The following is a 20,000-nucleotide window of genomic DNA, read 5'->3' as shown; positions in this document are numbered from 1 at the left end:
ACATTTAGCAGTTGCTCAGTGTGTTCCCTTCAGAGAGGAAAGAGCAGGAAGCCGCTGAAGGTGCTGTGATTATCAGAGCTGTCATAGAGCTGGCGGCGGGCAGGGAGTCGCATGTTAACTACATCTCCCTCCTCCAGCTGCAGAGTCACACCACTGGACAGATAGCTGAAGTATCCATCTGAATCATGCTCAACTAAAAACATGACCCTCTCTTCATTCTTATACATACTGATATCCATATAGCGTGAGGATAGTATATCCGCGACGGTGAATCTGAAGTAGTAGACCCCCTTGACTGGAGCTGTGAAGAAGCCTGTCGTGCTGTTGTAGGCCTCTCCAACATTGGTGATGATTTTAGTGAAGACCAAGTTCAACTCAGTCCCCTCAGCCTCTATGTATCCTGAGTTGGTCAGACCTGCTGAGAATGCCACTTTGGGGTTCACCTTGGGTTGCTCTGTGATCTCTTTCTCCAGATTCACTACATCAGCCTCAGTAGCTGCCAGTCTGGTCTTCACTGCTGTCAGCTCTGCCTCTTGTGCTGCAGTTTCCATCGTCAGGTTCATTACCGCACTCTCACTAGCAGACAATCTGGTTTCTTGTGCTGAAACTTCCATCCTCAGGTCTTCCACCTCAGTCTCACTGGCAGCTAGTCTCATCTCTTGTGCTGCATTTGCCATCGTCAGGTTCATCACTTCAGTCTTCATGGTGGTCAGTTCTGCCTCTTGTGCTGCAGTTCCCATCTTCAGGTTTTCCACCTCAGTCTCGCTGGCAGCTAGTCTCATCTCTTGTGCTGCATTTGCCATCGTCAGGTTCATCACTTCAGTCTTCATGGTGGTCAGTTCTGCCTCTTGTGCTGCAGTTCCCATCTTCAGGTTTTCCACCTCAGTCTCGCTGGCAGCTAGTCTCATCTCTTGTGCTGCATTTGCCATCGTCAGGTTCATCACTTCAGTCTTCATGGTGGTCAGCTCTGTCTCTTGTGCTGCATTTGCCATCGTCAGGTTCATCACTTCAGTCTTCATGGTGGTCAGCTCTGTCTCTTGTGCTGCGTTTGCCATCGTCAGGTTCATCACTTCAGTCTTCATGGTGGTCAGCTCTGTCTCTTGTGCTGCATTTGCCATCGTCAGGTTCATCACTTCAGTCTTCATGGTGGTCAGCTCTGTCTCTTGTGCTGCATTTGCCATCGTCAGGTTCATCACTTCAGTCTTCATGGTGGTCAGCTCTGTCTCTTGTGCTGCATTTGCCATCGTCAGGTTCATCACTTCAGTCTTCATGGTGGTCAGCTCTGTCTCTTGTGCTGCATTTGCCATCGTCAGGTTCATCACTTCAGTCTTTATGGTGGTCAGGTCTGTGTGTTGGGCTGCATTTGCCATCGTCAGGTTCATCACTTCAGTCTTCATGGTGGTTAGGTCTGTCTCTTGTGCTGCAGTTTCCATCTTCAAGTCCTGTATATCAGTCTCGCTGGCAGACAGTCTGGTAATCACAGTAGCCATCTCCTTCTTTTGTGCAGTGTTTTCTATCTTCAGGTTCTCCACCTCAGTCTCACTGGTGGACAGTCTGGCCTCTTGAGCTGCATTTGCCATCTTCAGAGTAGCCACCTCAATCTGTTGCGCTGCATTTGCCTTGATCAGGTCCAGAACCTCAGACCTCATAGTGGCCAGCTCTGTGTCCTTTGCTGCAGTCACCCTTTCCAACCCCTCCACTTTAGTCTCACTGGCCACCAGTCTTTCTTTCATCCCATTATTGTCAGCCCCAATTGTGTACAGCAGTGATTTGGTGTTCTGAAGCTCAGTCTGGGTGGAAGTTATCAACACTTTCTGCTCCACCACCATGGAGCCAAGATTCTCCACCATTTCTCTGAGTCGAGAAATCTCAGCAGAGATGTCCAGCGTGATAGTGACCGCAGCAGCCGCCCCAGTGCTCTGGCTCTCTGTCTGAACGTCAGTCTGGGTGCTCCGAGTCTGAGCTCCACACATGGAGAACAGCAGCACCAGCAGTGGGATGACAGATATCATCTTTAAGAGCAGCAGTAGTAGTAGTTTAATGAGACACCTTCTTTTATATATGCCTCAGCTGTCATTATGTAAGAAATGTTATATAATGTCAAATAAAGTCCATGGTCATTCATGAGCAGATTTAGAAATGTGCATGTGTATTATTCCAGGACGTATCTGTTATCAGTGTTGTGGGAAAATCCAACCTGCCACCCACCGTGCGGGTCAGGCATGGCTGCCTGCCCTTATGTCGGCCCATTCTCTTCATGTTGCACAGAGGCACAGCAGGCTTAACGTTCTCAGCCACTGAGTTCAGGCAGGGACTGAGCTGAGAGTTTAAAACCAAATAGACAATAGGACATCTAAGACATCTGCAAAAATGTCTTCTGATATCTTCAGGCACAGATATTGTATTGCTTTAAGCTGTGGTAGCAATACACAGCAATTTTGCTTTTGCAATATTTGCTTTAGTTTTGTTACAGTAGAGAGGCTTCAGTTGTAGTTGTTAGTTGTTAAACCCAGAGACTTTTATCAGACAAAACACTTGATCACTTTCCAGGTAAAAAATGTCCATCGGCAGTGATCAGATAGCGCTAATACGTGGCATTTCTCGTGACTTATTTGATGTATTGACCCCATCTAACTTCACTCTGCTTCTGTTTGTGTGGTAATGGCCATCCCCCCTCTTTTATATATTATGTAAGTCATTTTGTCACTCTTCTGGGTGAGATTAAGTCCCGGGACATACAGTAGGTTGGAGACCTGGTGTTTTTTTTTCCAGGACTTTTTTGTGTGTTTACTTATCAGTGCGGGACAGTAGAAAACTGTCCATAATCCTATAGGACAAGTTGACCCCTTCCTCTATGGTTTTAGATGTATCTTTAAGAATTTGCTTTATTTTATAAGGTGAGGACTCAGTTCTCACTAAGTAGAAAAAAAGTTACAGTAAATTAAAATTGAGTTGAAACTATATATGAGAAGAGTTATTAGTGATGAGTGTGGTTGTTATCAGACAAAACACTCACTATCTGGTCGGAAAATATCCATGAACTGTTGTTGCGCGGGATAAGGTTTTTTTTTTTTTTTAAGTATATTTTTTGGGCTTTTTGCCTTTATTATGATAGGACAGTGAAGACAGACAGGAAGTGAATGGGAGAGAGAGATGGGGTGGGATCGGGACATGACCGCAGGTCGGACTCGAACCTGGGTCCCCGTGGGCACTTGGATCCGTATATGGTACAGACGCTGTAGCCTGCTGCGCCACAGCGCCCCCCGGGATAAGGTTTTTTAACATCCACACCCACCCGACCCGTCAGGAGAGTCGATCCGCACCCACCCGACCCTCAAAAATATGCACTGATTAACGACCCGAACCCGACCCGACAAAAAAAAAAAAACAATGTGCCAATAGCCTAGGCTATCCTTTGTAGTTCATATTGAGGTAGAGACAATGCTTTCTTATTAACTAAACACTGAAACAAGAATTTGCACTGTAGGCTATATGCTTCAACAAAGAGTTGAGGCTTGGCTCGCTAGCATGTTGGATTAATTGAATCTGAATCTAGCTTCATGGACATAGGCTAGGCCTACTAAATAAGTAAACAAACTGAAAGATCCTTAATTATTGATGTATTTAAAGGTAAAACACAAGTAATAGGCTACATCATGTAGCCTAACATGAACTCTCTCTCTCTCATCTCTCTCTCTCTCTCTCTCTCTCTCTCTCTCTCTCCGCGGACACACATTGACACAGATGTGTTCAATCGGTTTAAACCCTTGATATCTGTCTGTTGCCTAAACTTTACATTTTAATGAACTGAACCAGATATCTGTCTACTGAAAGAAAGTTGAAAATTATCATTATAGCATGCATCCACGAACTTAACAAAAATGCATCTGTCTAATGAAAGAAAGTTGAAATTATCATTAGGCCTATAACATGCATCCACAAACTTAACAAAAATGCATCTGTATAGACGATCCTGTTTGATTTAGGTTAGCTGTTTGGCTGCACTGTGTAAAAAGAGAATGGAATCCACCGTTCCAGGATTTAATCTATTTCGACGCGCCTCCAGCACCTGACCAGCTGAGCTGAAAGCGCGCTCACTTGATGCGCTTGTTGCGGGAATGCGGGTTGCAGCGCACCCTCTGTAACGCGCCTGTGTGAGAGGGAGAGGGGAAGAGAAGATGGAAGATCTTGTAGACTAATCATATCTTAACCTGTTTTATGCAATTAAGAGAGATTGCAAGAAGGTTTGTTGCACTTAATGTTCTGTAGCCTACATTATTAATAACTAAGTGAGAACTTTGTGAGAAGAAGTGCTTTGTAAACCCGTGGGTGTCCGAGGGTATTGGGTTGACCCACGCAACACTACCATGAACACAGATGATACATTGATGACACAGAACGGTTTACGTTTGAAAGTATTTTATTTGCTCATGCTTATATATTTATTATTTGATCATATACTGTAAGCAGTTGAGCCTTGTGTTTCCTTCAGAGAGGAAAGAGCAGGAAGCCACTGAAGGTGCTGTGATTATTAGAGCGATCATAGAGCCTGTGGCCTGCAGGGAGTCGCATGTTAACTACATCTCCCACCTCCAGCTGCAGAGTCACACCACTGGACAGATAGGTGTGGTTTCCATCATTGTCAGTCTCATATAAATACATGACCTGCTCTTCATTCTTAATCATCCTGATGTGTACCGTGCGTGAGGTTAGTATATCCATAACCGTGAATCTGAAGTAGTAGACTCCCCTGACTGGAGCTGTGAAGAGGCCTGTCGTGCTGCTGTAGGCCTGTCCAACATTGGTGATGACTTTAGTGAAGACCAAGTTCAACTCAGTATTGCCAGCCTCTATGTATCCTGAGTCGGTCAGACCTGCTGAGAATGCCACTTTGGGTTGCTCTGTAATCTCGTTCTCCAGATTCACTACTTCAGTCTCAGTGGCTGTCAGTCTGGTCTTCACTGCTGTCAGCTCTGCTGCAGTTTCCATCTTCAGGTTCATCACTTCAGTCTTCATAGTGGTCATGTCTGTGTGTTGGGCTGCAGTGTCTTTCTTTATGTGCTCCATGTCAGCTGTTTGTGCTGCAATTTCTGTTCTCAGATTCACTACTTCAGTTTCACTGACTGCCAGTCTGGTCTTCATAGTGGTCAGCTCTGTGTCTTGTGCTGCAGTCACCCTTTCCAACCCCTCCACTTTAGTCTCACTGGCCACCAGTCTTTCTTTCATCACGTTATTCTCAACCCCCATTGTGTACAACAGTGATTTGGTGTTCTGTAGCTCATTCTGAGTGAAGCTCAGAGTCACTCTCAGCTCCACCACTGTGGTGTCAAGTTTGTGCACAATTTCTCTGAGTTCTCTGAGCTCAGCAGAGACGTCCAGCTGGGTAGTGACTGCAGCAGCAGCAGCCCCAGTGCTCTGGCTCTCTGTCTGAACTGCAGTCTGGGTGCTCTGAGTCTGAGCTCCACACATGGAGAACAGCAGCACCAGCAGTGGGATGACGGCCCTCATCTTTAAGAGCACTCTTTTTCTCATGTAGTAGTAGTAGTAGTGTCCTTCCTGATACACCTTATTATATATGCCTCAGTTGTCATTATGTAAGAAATGTTTTATAATATCAGATATAGTCCATGGTCATTCATGATTAGATTTAGAAACGTGCATAAGTGTTATTCTAGGACATATCTGTTTGTCCAGTTATCAGTGTTGTGGGAAAATCCAACCTGCCATCCACTGTGCGGGACAGGCATGGCTACATGCCCTTATGTCGGCCCATTCTCTTCATGTTGCACAGAGGCACAGCAGGCTTAACGTTCTCAGCCACTGAGTTCAGGCCCGGGCTGGACCATTTAAGAACTGAAAATAGGCAATATGACATCTTCAAAAATGTCTTCTGATAACTTCAGGCACAGACATTTTCTTTACTTTTAAGCTCTGGTAGCATGAAGCAGCAAGTTAATTTGCTTCACTTTTGTTACAGTAGAAAGGCTTCAGTTGTAGTTATGTAGTTGTTAGTTGTTAGACTGTTATCAGACAAAACACTTGTTCACTTCCCAGGTGGAAAATGTCCATGCAAGGAAATGGTGATCTGATTCAACAACTCTCAATATTACCAATGATGGCACTGAAGAGTAGCAGTTTAAAAGAAGTTTATTTGCTCATTTTCAAAAAGCACATGATGCATCGTTTGAGAACATGAGCAGTTGAGCAGTGTGTTCCATTCAGAGAGGAAAGAGCAGGAAGCCACTGAAGGTGCTGTGATTATTAGCACTATCATAGAGCCGGAAACCTGCAGGGAGTCGCATGTTAACTACATCTCCCACCTCCAGCTGCAGAGTCACACCACAGGACAGATAGATGTGTCCATCTTTTTTATAGTCTGTTAGATGCATGACCTTCTCCATTCTTAAACAGCTTGATATGCCTCCACTGTGAAGAAGCAATATCCATGACAGTGAATCTGAAGTAGTAGACTCCCCTGACTGGAGCTGTAAAGAAGCCTGTCGTGCTGCTGTAGGCCTGTCCAACATTGGTGATGATTTTAGTGAAGACCAAGTTCAGCTCAGTTTTCCCTGCGTTTATGTATCCCGAGTTGGTCAGAGCTGCTGAGAATGCCACCTTGGGTTTCTCTGTGGTCTTCTCCAGATTCACTACTTCAATCTCAGTAGCAGCCAGTCTGGTCTTCACTGCTGTCAGCTCTGCCTCCTTATCAGCCTCCATTTTGTCCAGCTTAGCTTTGGTGTTCTGCAGCTCATTATGGGTGACAGTTAGTTGCCCTCTCAGCTCCACCACCATGGATCCAAAATTCTCCACCATGTCTCTGAGTTTCCTGAGCTCAGCAGAGACGTCCAGCTGGGTAGTGACTGCAGCAGCAGCAGCCCCAGTGCTCTGGCTCTCTGTCTGAACTGCAGTCTGGGTGCTCTGAGTCTGAGCTCCACACATGGAGAACAGCAGCACCAGCAGTGGGATGACGGCCCTCATCTTTAAGAGCACTCTTTTTCTCATGTAGTAGTAGTAGTAGTAGTAGTAGTAGTAGTAGTAGTGTCCTTCCTGAGACACCTTATTATATATGCCTCAGTTGTCATTATGTAAGAAATGTTTTATAATATCAGATATAGTCCATGGTCATTCATGATTAGATTTAGAAACGTGCATATGTGTTATTCTAGGACATATCTGTTTGTCCAGTTATCAGTGTTGTGGGAAAATCCAACCTGCCATCCACCGTGCAGGTCAGGCATGGCTACATGCCCTTATGTCGGCCCATTCTCTTCATGTTGGACAGAGGCACAGCAGGCTTAACGTGATCAGCCACTGGTCTGACTGTAACTGATCTGAGGTCAGTTACAGAGCGACTGGCAACCACTGAGACTGACATGGAGCACATGAAGAAAGACACTGCAGCCCAACACACAGACCTGACCACTATGAAGACTGAAGTGATGAACCTGAAGATGGAAACTGCAGCAGAGCTGACAGCAGTGAAGACCAGACTGACAGCCACTGAGACTGAAGTAGTTAATCTCGAGAGAAAGAGATCACAGAGCAACCCAAGGTGGCATTCTCAGCCGCTCTGACTGACTCAGGATACATAGAGTCTGGGAATACTGACTTGAAATTGGTCTTCACTAAAGTCATCACCAATGTTGGACAGGCCTACAGCAGCATAACAGGCTTCTTCACAGCTACAGTCAGGGGAGTCTACTACTTCAGATTCACTGTCATGGATAACCTAGCTTCACGCTGGATGATAATCCAGATGTTTAAGAATGAGGAGGGTCATTGGTTTGGGAGAGTATGAAACAGATGGAATCCAAACCTATCTGTCCTGTGGTGTGACTCTGCAGCTGGAGGAGGGAGATGTAGTTAACATGCGACTCCCTGCAGGCTACTGGCTCTATGATAATGTTTATAATCACAGTACCTTCAGTGGCTTCCTGCTGTTTGAACATGAACAAATAAAACAGGTTTAAACTGTACCTCTTCTGTGTTATCATTGGAAATACTGAACAATGCTGTATTTGCTTATGTCAAACTGTCATGAATGTGATATATGCTAGCGAGGCATGGTTATCAACATCTATAACTATCACTACTTTAAGTACTACATAGATATTTGTTACACCTATGTAACATGATCTATTTTATATATTAAACAGCCAAGCTAGATCCACGGATTGTAGAGTAGCCTTGATATGTGTGAGACTGTTATCTTATACACAGAGTGTGTGTGTGTGTGTGTGTGTGTGTGTGTGTGTGTTTGCCTGCCTGTGTGTGTGTTTGTGTGTGTGTGTTTGCCTGTGTGTGTGTGTGTGTTTGTGAACAACTAGTCTGGTTTGTATCAGCCCCAGTGGTGCAGTTCTGTTACCACGCCTACTCAGAGAGACACTGACAGACAGACAGAAAACAGACCCCAGTGTCTCCTAATGGGGAGGAAACAGTGACACACTCACACACACACACACACACACACACACACACACACACACACAAACACAGAGACACTGTGATACATGCACAGACACACTCATACACACAAAGGGTTGGGCAACCCTGTTGTGTAATCATGTGGACAGGGAGTCTAAACTATAACCTGCTGCATTATACAAACTGAGACTAAAGAAGTATAAAGCATTGCTTAGCATTTGTTTTGTGTTAGCTGTATATGTCTATACTACCAGAGATATATGAAGCATGTAGAGTTGTGGAGATGGTTAGTGTTCCATTTGTTGTATACAGTGCGTTGTCTACCGGAGACTTGTGTGTAGTGTTTTATAGTGTGTACAGTGTGTGTAGTGTTTTATAGCTGTTTGCACGAGATGCATGTGTTGTGTGAGAGGACACTGTCCCAGCTGAGCAGAGGGGAAGTTGCTGCTTGGGGACTGACTGGAGAACTGGCGCTAGCCGCATTAGTTGCTAGCTGACAGGGCAGGAGAGAGTGATCTCTGCACTAGTTGGCTCCTGTTCTTACTAATGAACTTTAGCGAGAGAGAGAGAGAGAGAGGACAGGGAGCGTAGAAAGACAAGTATCTAGAGTCAGGGTTGTGCACAAATTGAATTGCAACTCTGCTTCCTGTTTGCTACTGTACCTCAATTGAAATGCAAGTGAAATTCAAGTATTGAATTGGAATTTAAGAGCCAGTTTCAATTCAATTCTGGAATTTTGCACAAGCCTGCTAGTGGTTGAGAAGGAGATATGGAAGAAGGGAGAGAGTGAGAGAAAAAAGAGAGGGAACAGGGAAAGTGGGAACTGAGTAGGAGGGATAGAGAGAGAGAGGGGGTTGTGATTACAGAGAGGGAGAGAGACAGATTCCCATTGGCATTAAATATACAAAAAAGATCTTTAAAATTCTGGATCCACCTAAATTCTAGTGACAAGAACACCGTACAGTTTCAAGCATACAAAACCCAAGAGGTCAGCCCTAAAACCAGTCCCCTTTGCCAGTTGGTTCTGAAGTTAACTAATACTCTAACCCATCGATCTCAGACCAGCACTGCTTTTCAAAATCAGATCAAAGTAAAACAAATTATGAATCAAAGTAAGAATAAGTATCTGGAACATTGGGATGATCAAACAAAATCACAATCCAAATTAGAATGTTACTTAATGTCACTAAAACGAGACTATGAATTGGCAGAGTACCTCTCCACCGTCAGAGATACAAAGCAGAGACAGATTCTTACCAAGTACAGGCTAAGTGACCACAGCCTTGCCATAGAGAAAGGCCGGTACAAAAAATCATGGCTTCCCAAAGAGCAGCGGCTCTGTGGTCACTGTATGACTGGTGAGGTTGAAACAGAGATGCACTTTCTCCTATACTGTCCAAAGTTTGAACAGATCAGAAAAATATATTTTTTACAATTCTCAAATAAAATTCCAAATTTTAGCTCCCTTAAAGACTGTGATAAATTGGCCCACCTGCTAGGAGAAGGATTGACTGCTCCGCTGGCTGCAAAATACGTTACAGCTTGCCACGACATGAGGGACAGTGAGTCGGACACTTTGCCACAATGCCCGACCTAATGTCTGTAATTAATCCAATGTATTATAATGTGTATGCTGCCCGTGTGTGTGTGTGTGTGTGATCACATGCATGTGTGTGTGTGTGTGTGTGTGTGTGTGGAAAAAGAGAGAAAGTGAGGGTATACACACAATTTTTCATGTTACTGTTTCCTGTAATGCTGTCAATGTTCTAATTGTTATGCTGTTTTAATTGTGCTTTGGCAACACTGTACTTACTTACAGTCATGCTAATCAAGCAACCTTGAATTGAATTGAATTGAATTGAGACAGTGTACAGGAAAGAGAGAGAGAGTACAAGAGAGAGAGGGAGGGAGTACAAAAGAGAGAGAGAGAGACTGTGTACAGGAGAGAGGGAGAGAGATAGGGAAGGAGGGAGTGATGGAGTGCAGGCCAGGGATGGAGAGAGGAAAGAGAGACTTGGGGGAGGGGCAGAGGAAGGGCATCCAGCCAGCCCTCAAGGTGGGGCCCCCCTGTGGGGAACAGAAGAACTGCGTCCCCATATACTACCAGCTCAGTGACTCGCGTGTGTGTATACACATACCGGGGATTGTTTGTGTGTTGAGTGTTTGTTTATAAATCTGCTTTTGTTTGTGTCGTGCACTTTTTCTTTATGCTTGTTTGCAGCCTGCATTTTGTCTGTATCTATGTGTGTGTGTAACGATTTCTCTCTCTCTCTCCCTCCCTCTCTCTCTCTCCCTCTAGATATATATAAGCCAGCCGTGTCTCATCGAGACCTGAATAGCCGCAATGTTCTTGTGAAGAATGACGGAACGTGTGTGATTAGCGACTTCGGTCTGTCAATGAAACTGACGGGGAACCGGCTGGTCAGACCTGGCGAAGAGGAGAACGCTGCCATCAGTGAGGTCAGATACACACACACACACACACACACACACACACACATACATACACACAAATATTTCACTGAATAAGCATGACTTTCTCTAAAGGAATCTCTCACATTCATTGACCCAGACTAAGTTAGCACACATACAGTACAGTATGTATACACACACACACAGACACACATACATATATATGTACACATAGAAACAAGCTACTTGTTACACGATTACATGTTCTGTAATATGCTAGAGGGGGTGCTGGATCTGCAGGAGTTGGAGATATGTGTCAGACAGATGACCGACCACACACACACACACACACACACACACACACCCAGTAATGACCGGTGCTGTGTGTGTGTGTGTGTGTTCAGGTTGGCACTATCCGCTACATGGCTCCTGAGGTGCTGGAGGGGGCTGTGAACCTGAGGGACTGTGAGTCTGCTCTCAAGCAGGTGGACATGTACGCCCTGGGCCTCATCTACTGGGAGATCTTCATGCGCTGCACTGACCTCTTCCCAGGTGTGGACACACACACACACACACACACACACACACACACATGCATATACATATACGCTAAGATGTACACATGCATACATGCACACACATGCACATATATACACATGTGATGTAGTGCTGGGCGGAAAATGTATATTTTCGTTATGATATGAATTTTTAATATACCGCCATACCGGTGTATTTGATTAGGCTACACAACGTTTGGAACGCTGCGCCGCGCGACAGTGTTTCAGACGGAACTTTTTTCACACGCACACATGGTGCGACTGCGAGGCAAGCATAGTGAGGGTAAACACAAAACATCTTAAGTTTTTCCCCTGAAGTATGACCCTTAAGGCTTAATTTCTCCTTAGGTAAGGGGTTTATTTAAGGTGTTGCACAGAATACCTTAACCCTTTGCAGACCGCGCCGAACATTCCATTTTTTCATACTCGATGGCCTTATGGCACAAAAAGGCTTATTGTGTGATTATGCTACATGACAGAGATATAATATAATTTATAATCAGGAGAAATAGCCCTTTCAAATGGTATAAAATATAATTAATAATTTTGAGGAGAACAAACATATTATTTTAAAAATATCTTTAAAATTCAACCCCAAAAAACACAAAACTATCAGTTTGTCAAGATTAATCTCATTTTCCCCCCAATTTCTGTTGTAGATAGAGAAAAACTTAGAGTGTATGGGAGATTCACAATTTTGTCCTCTACTCAGTGATGAAAACAGAATCAATGTATCACCTTTTGTTCAAAAGTTATGATAAATTTATTAGACCTTTGCCGACGGCACAAAACATTCCGTTTTTTCATACTTGATGCCCTTGTGAGACAAAAAGGCTTATTGTGTGGCCATGCTACATGGCAAAGATAAGATATACCCACCATTGTAATCAGGAGAACTAGCCCTTTAAAATGGCACATATCATAGTTAATAAGTTTGAGGGTAACACACATTGTTTTTAAACAATACCTTCAAAATTCAACATCAAAAAACACGAAAATATCAATTTGTCAAGATGAATCTTACTTTTCACCTAATGTCTATTGTAGATATAGTGTGTGAAAGATAGACAGTGTTGTGTTCTCCTCAGTGAAGGAAACAGAATCAATTTATCACCTTTGGTTCAGAAGTTATGATTAATTTACTCATAACTGCAAGTCGCAGTAACAAGTAGAATTTTTAAAGAGTAGGATGTTTTCCTTTCCTGGTTTGACATCTGACCAAAAATACACAGATATAATGGTCATGTAACGAATATAAGATGTTTTACCATAAAAACAAGATGCATAGCTAAATATAGGATGTCTTACTGTACTCTGAGGAGGCAAAATCAATTGTGGGGAGGAAAGATAAAGGCTGAAATAAAGACTAGACAGATGGTAACTGCTTCTCCGTGTGCTTCATTCTACTATGAAAACAAGAATAAGAGACACTGGCACATGTGTTAGGTTTACGAAAGAGGAAATAAATCATTTTATTTAGATAAGACTTTAACAATTTCATTAAATAATCAGGAACAACAACTTCAGGTAAATAACATAAACATATGTTTACAAACTACAAGACAACAGTATAACAAAGATCAACAAAATACTTTAACATGATGAACAAAAAGCATCAATTCATATTATAGCATAACAAAGCATCAATTTACATTCACAAATATAAACAATTAAAACATTAGAAGAAATTCAATACATTTAACAACCATACAGCATTTAATTTGATACAATATATAATTATCGATATCATTTTCCCTACACATAAGGTGATACACTAATGCCGCATTCACACCAGATCTGTGGTGTGTGTGTGTTGTCACAGCTGTGGTGTGTGTGTGTGTGTCCATCTAAGCCTAGCAGACGATGAGGTGTAAATGCTACTGGAGTTGGTGTCCCTGTCTGTGTTAGAAGGATAGGCAAAGTGTATGCTTTCTACCTGACATGGGACTTGACCAAGCTCAAAATAAAGAAATTGTCAGATAAGAAAATTAGAAATTGAATTACAAATCTAAGCAAACTTCCTGAATTTCCCCTTGGGGATCAATAAAGTGTCTCTATCTATCTATCTATCTATCTATCTAAACTATAATCACTATAATCCCTGTCATTATTGTTATAAGCAACACTCTTATCACAACCAGAAATGTGCATACGCCCAGTTGGGCGAACACACACACACACACACACAAACATGCTTACCCAGCTGAGGATGACGGGAGATTACTCTCCTCCTCTAGCAAATCATTGTCTTCCTCTTCATCCAGAAACTACCCATCCATGTCCCATGTCCATGCCATTGTGGTCCTTGGGGTCATGTTTGCCATCAGCAGTCGGCTGCTTTCACCTCAGTTGCACGTCCTTCTCTCCCTCCATCTAAAATAACAAAAAATCACAGGTCTGATAGTGAATAGGTTGTTTAGTTTTATTTTACATTACTTCCACATAATCTTAATCACCACCAACCATGACTCTTTTCACTAAAAGTATTTTTGTCACTGGAGGACTCCAATATTGCTTGGAGAGGTAACATTAGTCTCAGAGCTCACTATAAGTGTTATTGCCTTGGTTAAACCATACATAGCATACCAGCTTACAAGCAAACATTGATTCATGAACATGAGTCAGGAGATATGACAGAAAACATCTAAACAGCGTATGCATACACATACACACCGTGCATAGGCTACTACAGTTGCGTAAAGACAAATTACCCCCATAAAATTATGTGTCGACGTGTAGGCTTGGGTGTAGCTGCTATGAGCTCCCATCATAGTTAGCCACCCAAAAACCTCATAATCGTAGCAGCCAACCTTACAGCCTAAAAGTTAAACAATACTAAGACACATTTCTAACAAATCTTCAGTCATGTATTGATGAAAACAGCAATCAATGAATAAAATTCTTACACCATCGGTGATCAACACAGTCTTCACGTCGGTAACATAACATTAACGTTGTCATTCATGTCAGATGTTTCTATCTAAGTAAGCTAACTTGGCTACAAACAACTGTAAATTGTGTTATACATATTACGAAGGAATGAAAGGTTTATTTGACAATAAAATACCGATTAGGTGTACTTGACATGAAGTTGCCAGTCATGAAGCACGGGAGTGAACTTTATCGCGACTACGCGTCAAGGACATGTTGCAGCCTCTCCTGATGCTAACGTTACCTAACTTAGCTAGTTTTCTGTATCATCAGATGACAAGCAAGCAACATCGTTCAAAATACAACAAATCGTTAAAGTTTCAGTCCTAGTAGGTCTGTAATCTTGGTTGACATATAGTAACCCCCCAAAAATGATTGAAAATAATGAGTTTACTAAAGATTACGGTGTGCTAAAATACAAGCTGTCATATCAGCTGAAGTGAACACACACACGCATTATGTTACGGCCATGCATACAAGGTGTAATTACCAGCAAAAATAACTTTTAAAAACGATTTTGAAGTAATAACATGGATAACAAGTAGTAATAACATAAAAAGACTTGTTTTTACCTCAGATGATCCAGTAGTTTCTCCTTTAGACGACGTGAAGATCAACGATGCATAGTGCTTCCTGCTGTTTTTCCTCTAGTGGAGGGAGACGTCAACTCTTGATTTTTCCTTCACGTAGTAAAAGTAATTCGCGCCACAAATCCCTTAACCAATCATATCGCCAGAAAGCCTATGATGTGACGTTTTTGAGGAAGTTTTCATTGATAAAATTGGTTGGGGTATGGCAGAGTTATTAGACTGAACGTCATCGGTACTGGGGTACCGAAATTAGAATGTGCGGTCTGCAAAGGGTTAAATTGTTTCATTAGTTAAGGAAAAAACTTTACTGCGTTGAAAGGGGTTTACCGTCACGAAAATTCTATTGAGATTGTTCAACAGCTGTAACTAGCTGGCTAGTAGGTGATGTCGTTAGTTAGCAACCCACCGAACACAGTGAAGTTTAATGATCTTATCATTCATCTCACCTTAAGAATATTCGCTGAAATTATCCAGGTAGCAAGTAAAGCATGTTATAGACATGAACTGAGCAATTCTAGCTGGCTAGTTAGAAATGATCCTGACTGTCATCAGTGCACCAAAACTAACTTTTTTGTTAATGTTTTGATTAGCGAACCGAACCGAAGCTCATGGCAGGCTAACAAGACATCTACATCCACATGAAGTTAACGTTAGCCTACCACTAACGTCATGCAAACCACACAATAACAATAAGGCATGTTTCTGATAGGCCTATTTGACAGAGTAAGCATATTAGCAGAGAGGTTTTATTTTAAATTGTATAATTTTCAAAAAAGTATAATTATTGCAAGTTGCACTACTTTTTGTATTGGTTTTATACGTTTTATTGGTTATATAAGATGTTTGTGAAATTTGCACAGTAAAAGTTCTGTATTTTGACTGCAATTGTCTTTGCATTCTGATTAGATTCTTCATTAGAATCATGAGTGGCTCTTTGTAAACAGCATCATTTTCTGGGGCCATGCAAAACATCATTACCACTAGTGTGGAGTTATTCTACATCATGACAGTAAAATAGACCATCCTTAGTCAATGTACTGCAGCAATTCCTCTCTCAACCTGTAGAAAATGCTGTGAACATCTGATTATGCATGAAAAAAAAAATACCATCATATACCGTGAAACCGTAAGAATTTTGAAAAATACCGTGATATACATTTTTGGTCATACCGCCCAGCACTAATGTGATGCATACACACATACACACACCTGCTTACATAATCATATAAACTCATCTTTATGTGTTGCACTCTTTCCAAGTACATAAACACACACCTTCACTATTGCTACTAGGAGACCTTCAAACACACACAGAGAGGTTCAGCACTGCACTCCATAATGTATATGTATATAAATGTTTGTGTGTGTGTGTGTGTGTGTGTATATATAAATGTTTGTGTGTGTGTGTGTGTGTATATAAATGTTTGTGTGTGTGTGTGTGTGTGTGTAGGAGAAACGGTGCCGGACTACCAGATGGCGTTCCAGGCGGAGGCAGGCAACCACCCCTCATTTGAGGACATGCAGGTGCTGGTGAGCAGAGAGAAGCAGAGGCCCAAGTTCCCCGAGGCCTGGAAGGAGAACAGCCTGGTGAGTGTGTGTGTGTGTGTGTGTGTGTGTGTGTGTGTGTGTGTGTGTGTGTGTGTGTGTGTGTGTCTGATAAGAGTGAGTGAGTGAGAGTGTGTGTGTGTGTGTGTGCGTGCATGTGCGTACCTATGTGTGTGCGTGTGTGCGCGCGTGTTGTGCATCTTTAATGGGCAGGAGACAGCCGTAACTCAGAGTAATTGTTTAAGAAGAGAATCAGGGGCCTTTCTGTTCCCTAACGGATCTCACTCATCCCTCTCTCTCCTCATACACTCACTTACTCCTCCATTTTACTCTCTCCATCCCTCTTTTCTCTCTCTCTCTCTCTCTCTCTCTCTCTCTCTCTCTCTCTCTCTATCTCTCAATTCAATTCAATTCAAATGAGCTTTATTGGCATGACAAAAAAAACATTTTGTTGCCAAAGCTTACACGTGTGGTATAATTGTACAGATTTAAATCATAAAAAAAAATAATAATGGTAAACAAATAATAAAATGTATACTAATTAGGCAAAATAATACAGTGAAATGTAGGAGGGAAACGGAACTCACTTTCTCTCTCTCTCTCTCTCTTTCTCTTTCTCTTTCTCTCTCTCTCTCTCTCTTATCATGAAGCCAAACCCTATGCACTTGTACTGTTATAACTTCGTAATGTTTTGATTGACCACTCCCCCCCCTCTCTCTCTCTCGCTCTCTCTCTCTGAGATTCAAATTGCAAATGTATGTGTGTACACATACACTTGCATTGTATAATCATGTCTTGCTCTCGCTCTCTCTCTCTCTCCCTGCCTCTCTCACTCTCCCTTTCTCTCTCTCTCCCTTCTTCTCCCTCCTTCTCCCTCCCTCCCTATCTCCCTCCCCCCCTCTCCCTATCTCTCTCTCTCTCTCTCTCTCTCTCTGCCTATCTCTCTCCCTCTCTCCCCCCCTCCCTCCCTCCCCCTCTCTCTGTCTCTATCCCTCTCCCTATCCCTCTCTCACTCTCTGCTTATCTCTCTGTCTCTCCCTCCCTCTCTCTCTCTCTCTCTCTCTCTCCCTCTCTCTCCTTCTCTCTCTCTCTCTCTGCGTCTCCCCCAGGCGGTGCGTTCTCTGAAGGAGACGATGGAGGACTGCTGGGACCAGGACGCTGAGGCGCGTCTGACTGCCCAGTGTGCAGAGGAGCGTCTGGCTGAGCTGCTGCTCATCTGGGACCGCAACAAGCCCGTCAGCCCCACAGTCAACCCCATGAGCACCGCGCTGCAGAACGAGAGGTGACACGCACGCACACATGCACACATGCATACGCACACACACACGCACGCACGCACGCACACACACACATGCATACGCACGCACACACACACACACATGCGTGCGTGCTCCTGTCAGTTCTTCTTTATTCAGGACTCCTGTGGACAGCCAGTTCTTGAACTCAAGTGTTTTACAGGGAGGATTAGCCTCAGTTATCAGCATGGAACGAGTACACTTATAAACACTCACTCACGCTGTCTCTCACTTGCATACACACTGTCACTCACACTCACACACACATACACACTCACACTCACACACACACATACATACACACACGCACACACACACACGCTCAATTAGATGCTTTTACATTCTCAGACTGTTCTTATTGGCCAGGTGGCTTTTATGAATGCATCTCTGTTACCCAGAATGCATTGCAAGATCAGGGCAGATGTTAGCGAAGTGCTGCATGTGTATGTATGTGTAATACTGTATTCATTGTATTTCATTTGTGACTCTCTCTCTCTCTCTCTCTCTCTCTCTCTCTCTTCTCTCTCTCCCTCTCTCTCTCTTTCTTCTCTCTCTCCCTCTCTCTTTCCTGTAGAAACCTGACGAACAGTCGCCGGGTGCCCAAACTGGGCCACTTCCCTGACTACTCCTCCTCGTCCTACATCGAGGACCAGGAAGGGGGCGTGCTCAAGAACCTGCAGACCGACGCCCCCTCCTCGTCCGGCCCCGCCTCCTCCACGACCGTGGGTGTGGCTGGCAGCGCCTCTGGCGCCGCCAGCGGAGAGAAGAACCGGAACTCCATCAACTACGAGCGGCAGCAGGCCCAGCAGCAGCAGCAGCAGGCGAATGCCCAGCTTCAGCTCCAGGGCCCGGGGCAGGGGCAGATGCCAGGGCGAGTGCCCAGCCCGGAGGGCAGCACCAGCGGGGGCAGTCTGAGCCTGAGCGGGGCCTCTAGCGCCACCTGCAGCACCACGCTGGGCACTACGCCCGGATCCAGCCTCATGGCCACCATCTCGGAGGCTGGGCTGGGCGAGGAGGTAGGGGCCACCACCACCACCGCCGCCGCTGCTGCCCTGGGCATGGGCATTGGCATGGGGCTGGGCGTGGGGCCGACGGGGCTGCCCGCGTGCCTGCAGCTGACACAGGAGGACCTGGAGACGACCAAGCTGGACCCCCGCGAGGTGGACCGGAACCTGAAGGAGAGCTCGGACGAGAACCTGATGGAGCACTCGCAGAAGCAGTTCAGCGCGCCCGACCCGCTGGGCCCGGCCGGCGCCGCCGGCAACCTGCTCTACCCGCTCATCAAGCTAGCCGCCGAGGTCAGCGCCGGGTCAGGGGTCAACGCCGCGGCCGCGGGGGGGTCGGCGGGCGAGTTCGGGGCGTCCGGGGGCGAGCACCCTCCCCAGGCGGTGCCGGCGGCGGCCATGTTCCCGCTCCCAAAGCAGCAGAACCTGCCCAAGCGGCCCACCAGCCTCCCGCTGGGGTCCAAGCACCCCCGCGACTCCGCGGCCAGCGCCATCGCCGCTGCCTCGTCGTCCTCCTCCTCCTCATCCTCATCCGCCTCGCGCCTTCGGCTCAACAAGCACAAGTCCAACCTGCGGCAGGTGGAGACTGGCGTGGCCAAGATGAACACCGCTCCGCTCGTCACCGTGGGCAACGAGCCCCAGATGGTCACCGCGGGCAACAGCGGGCGTGGCATCGCCAACGGCTACGCCGGAGGAGGAGGAAGCAGCGGTGGCAACGTGCCGACTGTCGTCGGGGGCAACACGAACCCCGCAGGTCCCCAGCAGGAGGTCGAGGGTCAGGGGTCGTCGTCGTCGTCAATGACGACGCCAACGCAGCTGAGCGCAGACGGAGACGGCCACCTGCTCGCCTGCATCGCCTCCAGCCCCGACGAGCACGAACCGCTGCTGCGCACAAACAACAACAACAGCAACAACAACAACAGCAACAACAACAGCAACAACAGCAACAACAGCAACAACAGCAGCAACGTCAGTAGCAACGTCAGTAGCAACGTCAGTAGCATGGCCGGGACCCTGGCGCGCGCGCTCACATACACGGGCGGGTTCGGCAGCACACACACGGACGGCGGAGCCTCGGTCCAGATGAGGGCGCAGGACCGGAGCCGCCGGCCTGAGAGGCCCAACTCACTGGAGCTGACCACTTCGTCCAGCGAGCAGGAGACGTCTGCCAGCGGTACGCATGCACACTCATTACTCAGACACACATACATGCACGCACACACACACACACACACACACACA

The 20,000-nt window shown here is 45.2% G+C and overlaps 2 protein-coding genes and 1 pseudogene across 3 annotated transcripts in view; 1 reads left to right on the top strand and 2 right to left on the bottom strand.

Annotated features, from left to right (window-relative positions):
- Window positions 1-20,000, bottom strand: part of LOC143099926 (E3 ubiquitin-protein ligase TRIM35-like) — a 491,084-nt gene that overhangs the window by 106,458 nt on the left and 364,626 nt on the right. The window lies entirely within an intron of this gene.
- bmpr2b (bone morphogenetic protein receptor, type II b (serine/threonine kinase)) overlaps window positions 1-20,000 on the top strand; it is an 87,955-nt gene that overhangs the window by 63,470 nt on the left and 4,485 nt on the right. For both annotated transcript variants that reach the window (XM_076264070.1, XM_076264069.1), the window contains exons 8-12: window positions 10,724-10,884; window positions 11,241-11,388; window positions 16,365-16,501; window positions 17,569-17,741; window positions 18,329-19,932. In XM_076264070.1, coding sequence (XP_076120185.1) covers window positions 10,724-10,884; window positions 11,241-11,388; window positions 16,365-16,501; window positions 17,569-17,741; window positions 18,329-19,932 — 2,223 coding nt within the window. The remainder of the gene's footprint in view (window positions 1-10,723; window positions 10,885-11,240; window positions 11,389-16,364; window positions 16,502-17,568; window positions 17,742-18,328; window positions 19,933-20,000) is intronic.
- On the bottom strand, window positions 6,219-6,978 carry LOC143100939 (cerebellin-1-like; annotated as a pseudogene).

The sequence above is a fragment of the Alosa pseudoharengus genome, unplaced genomic scaffold (genome assembly GCF_046254945.1).
Source record: "Alosa pseudoharengus isolate Yale_2024_CS ecotype anadromous, Long Island Sound unplaced genomic scaffold, YU_APseudo_1.1 YU_APseudo_1.1_scf_3, whole genome shotgun sequence".
NCBI lineage: Eukaryota > Metazoa > Chordata > Actinopteri > Clupeiformes > Clupeidae > Alosa > Alosa pseudoharengus.
Note: the sequence above shows the minus strand (reverse complement) of the source record. Positions and strands in the feature narration are given on the sequence as shown.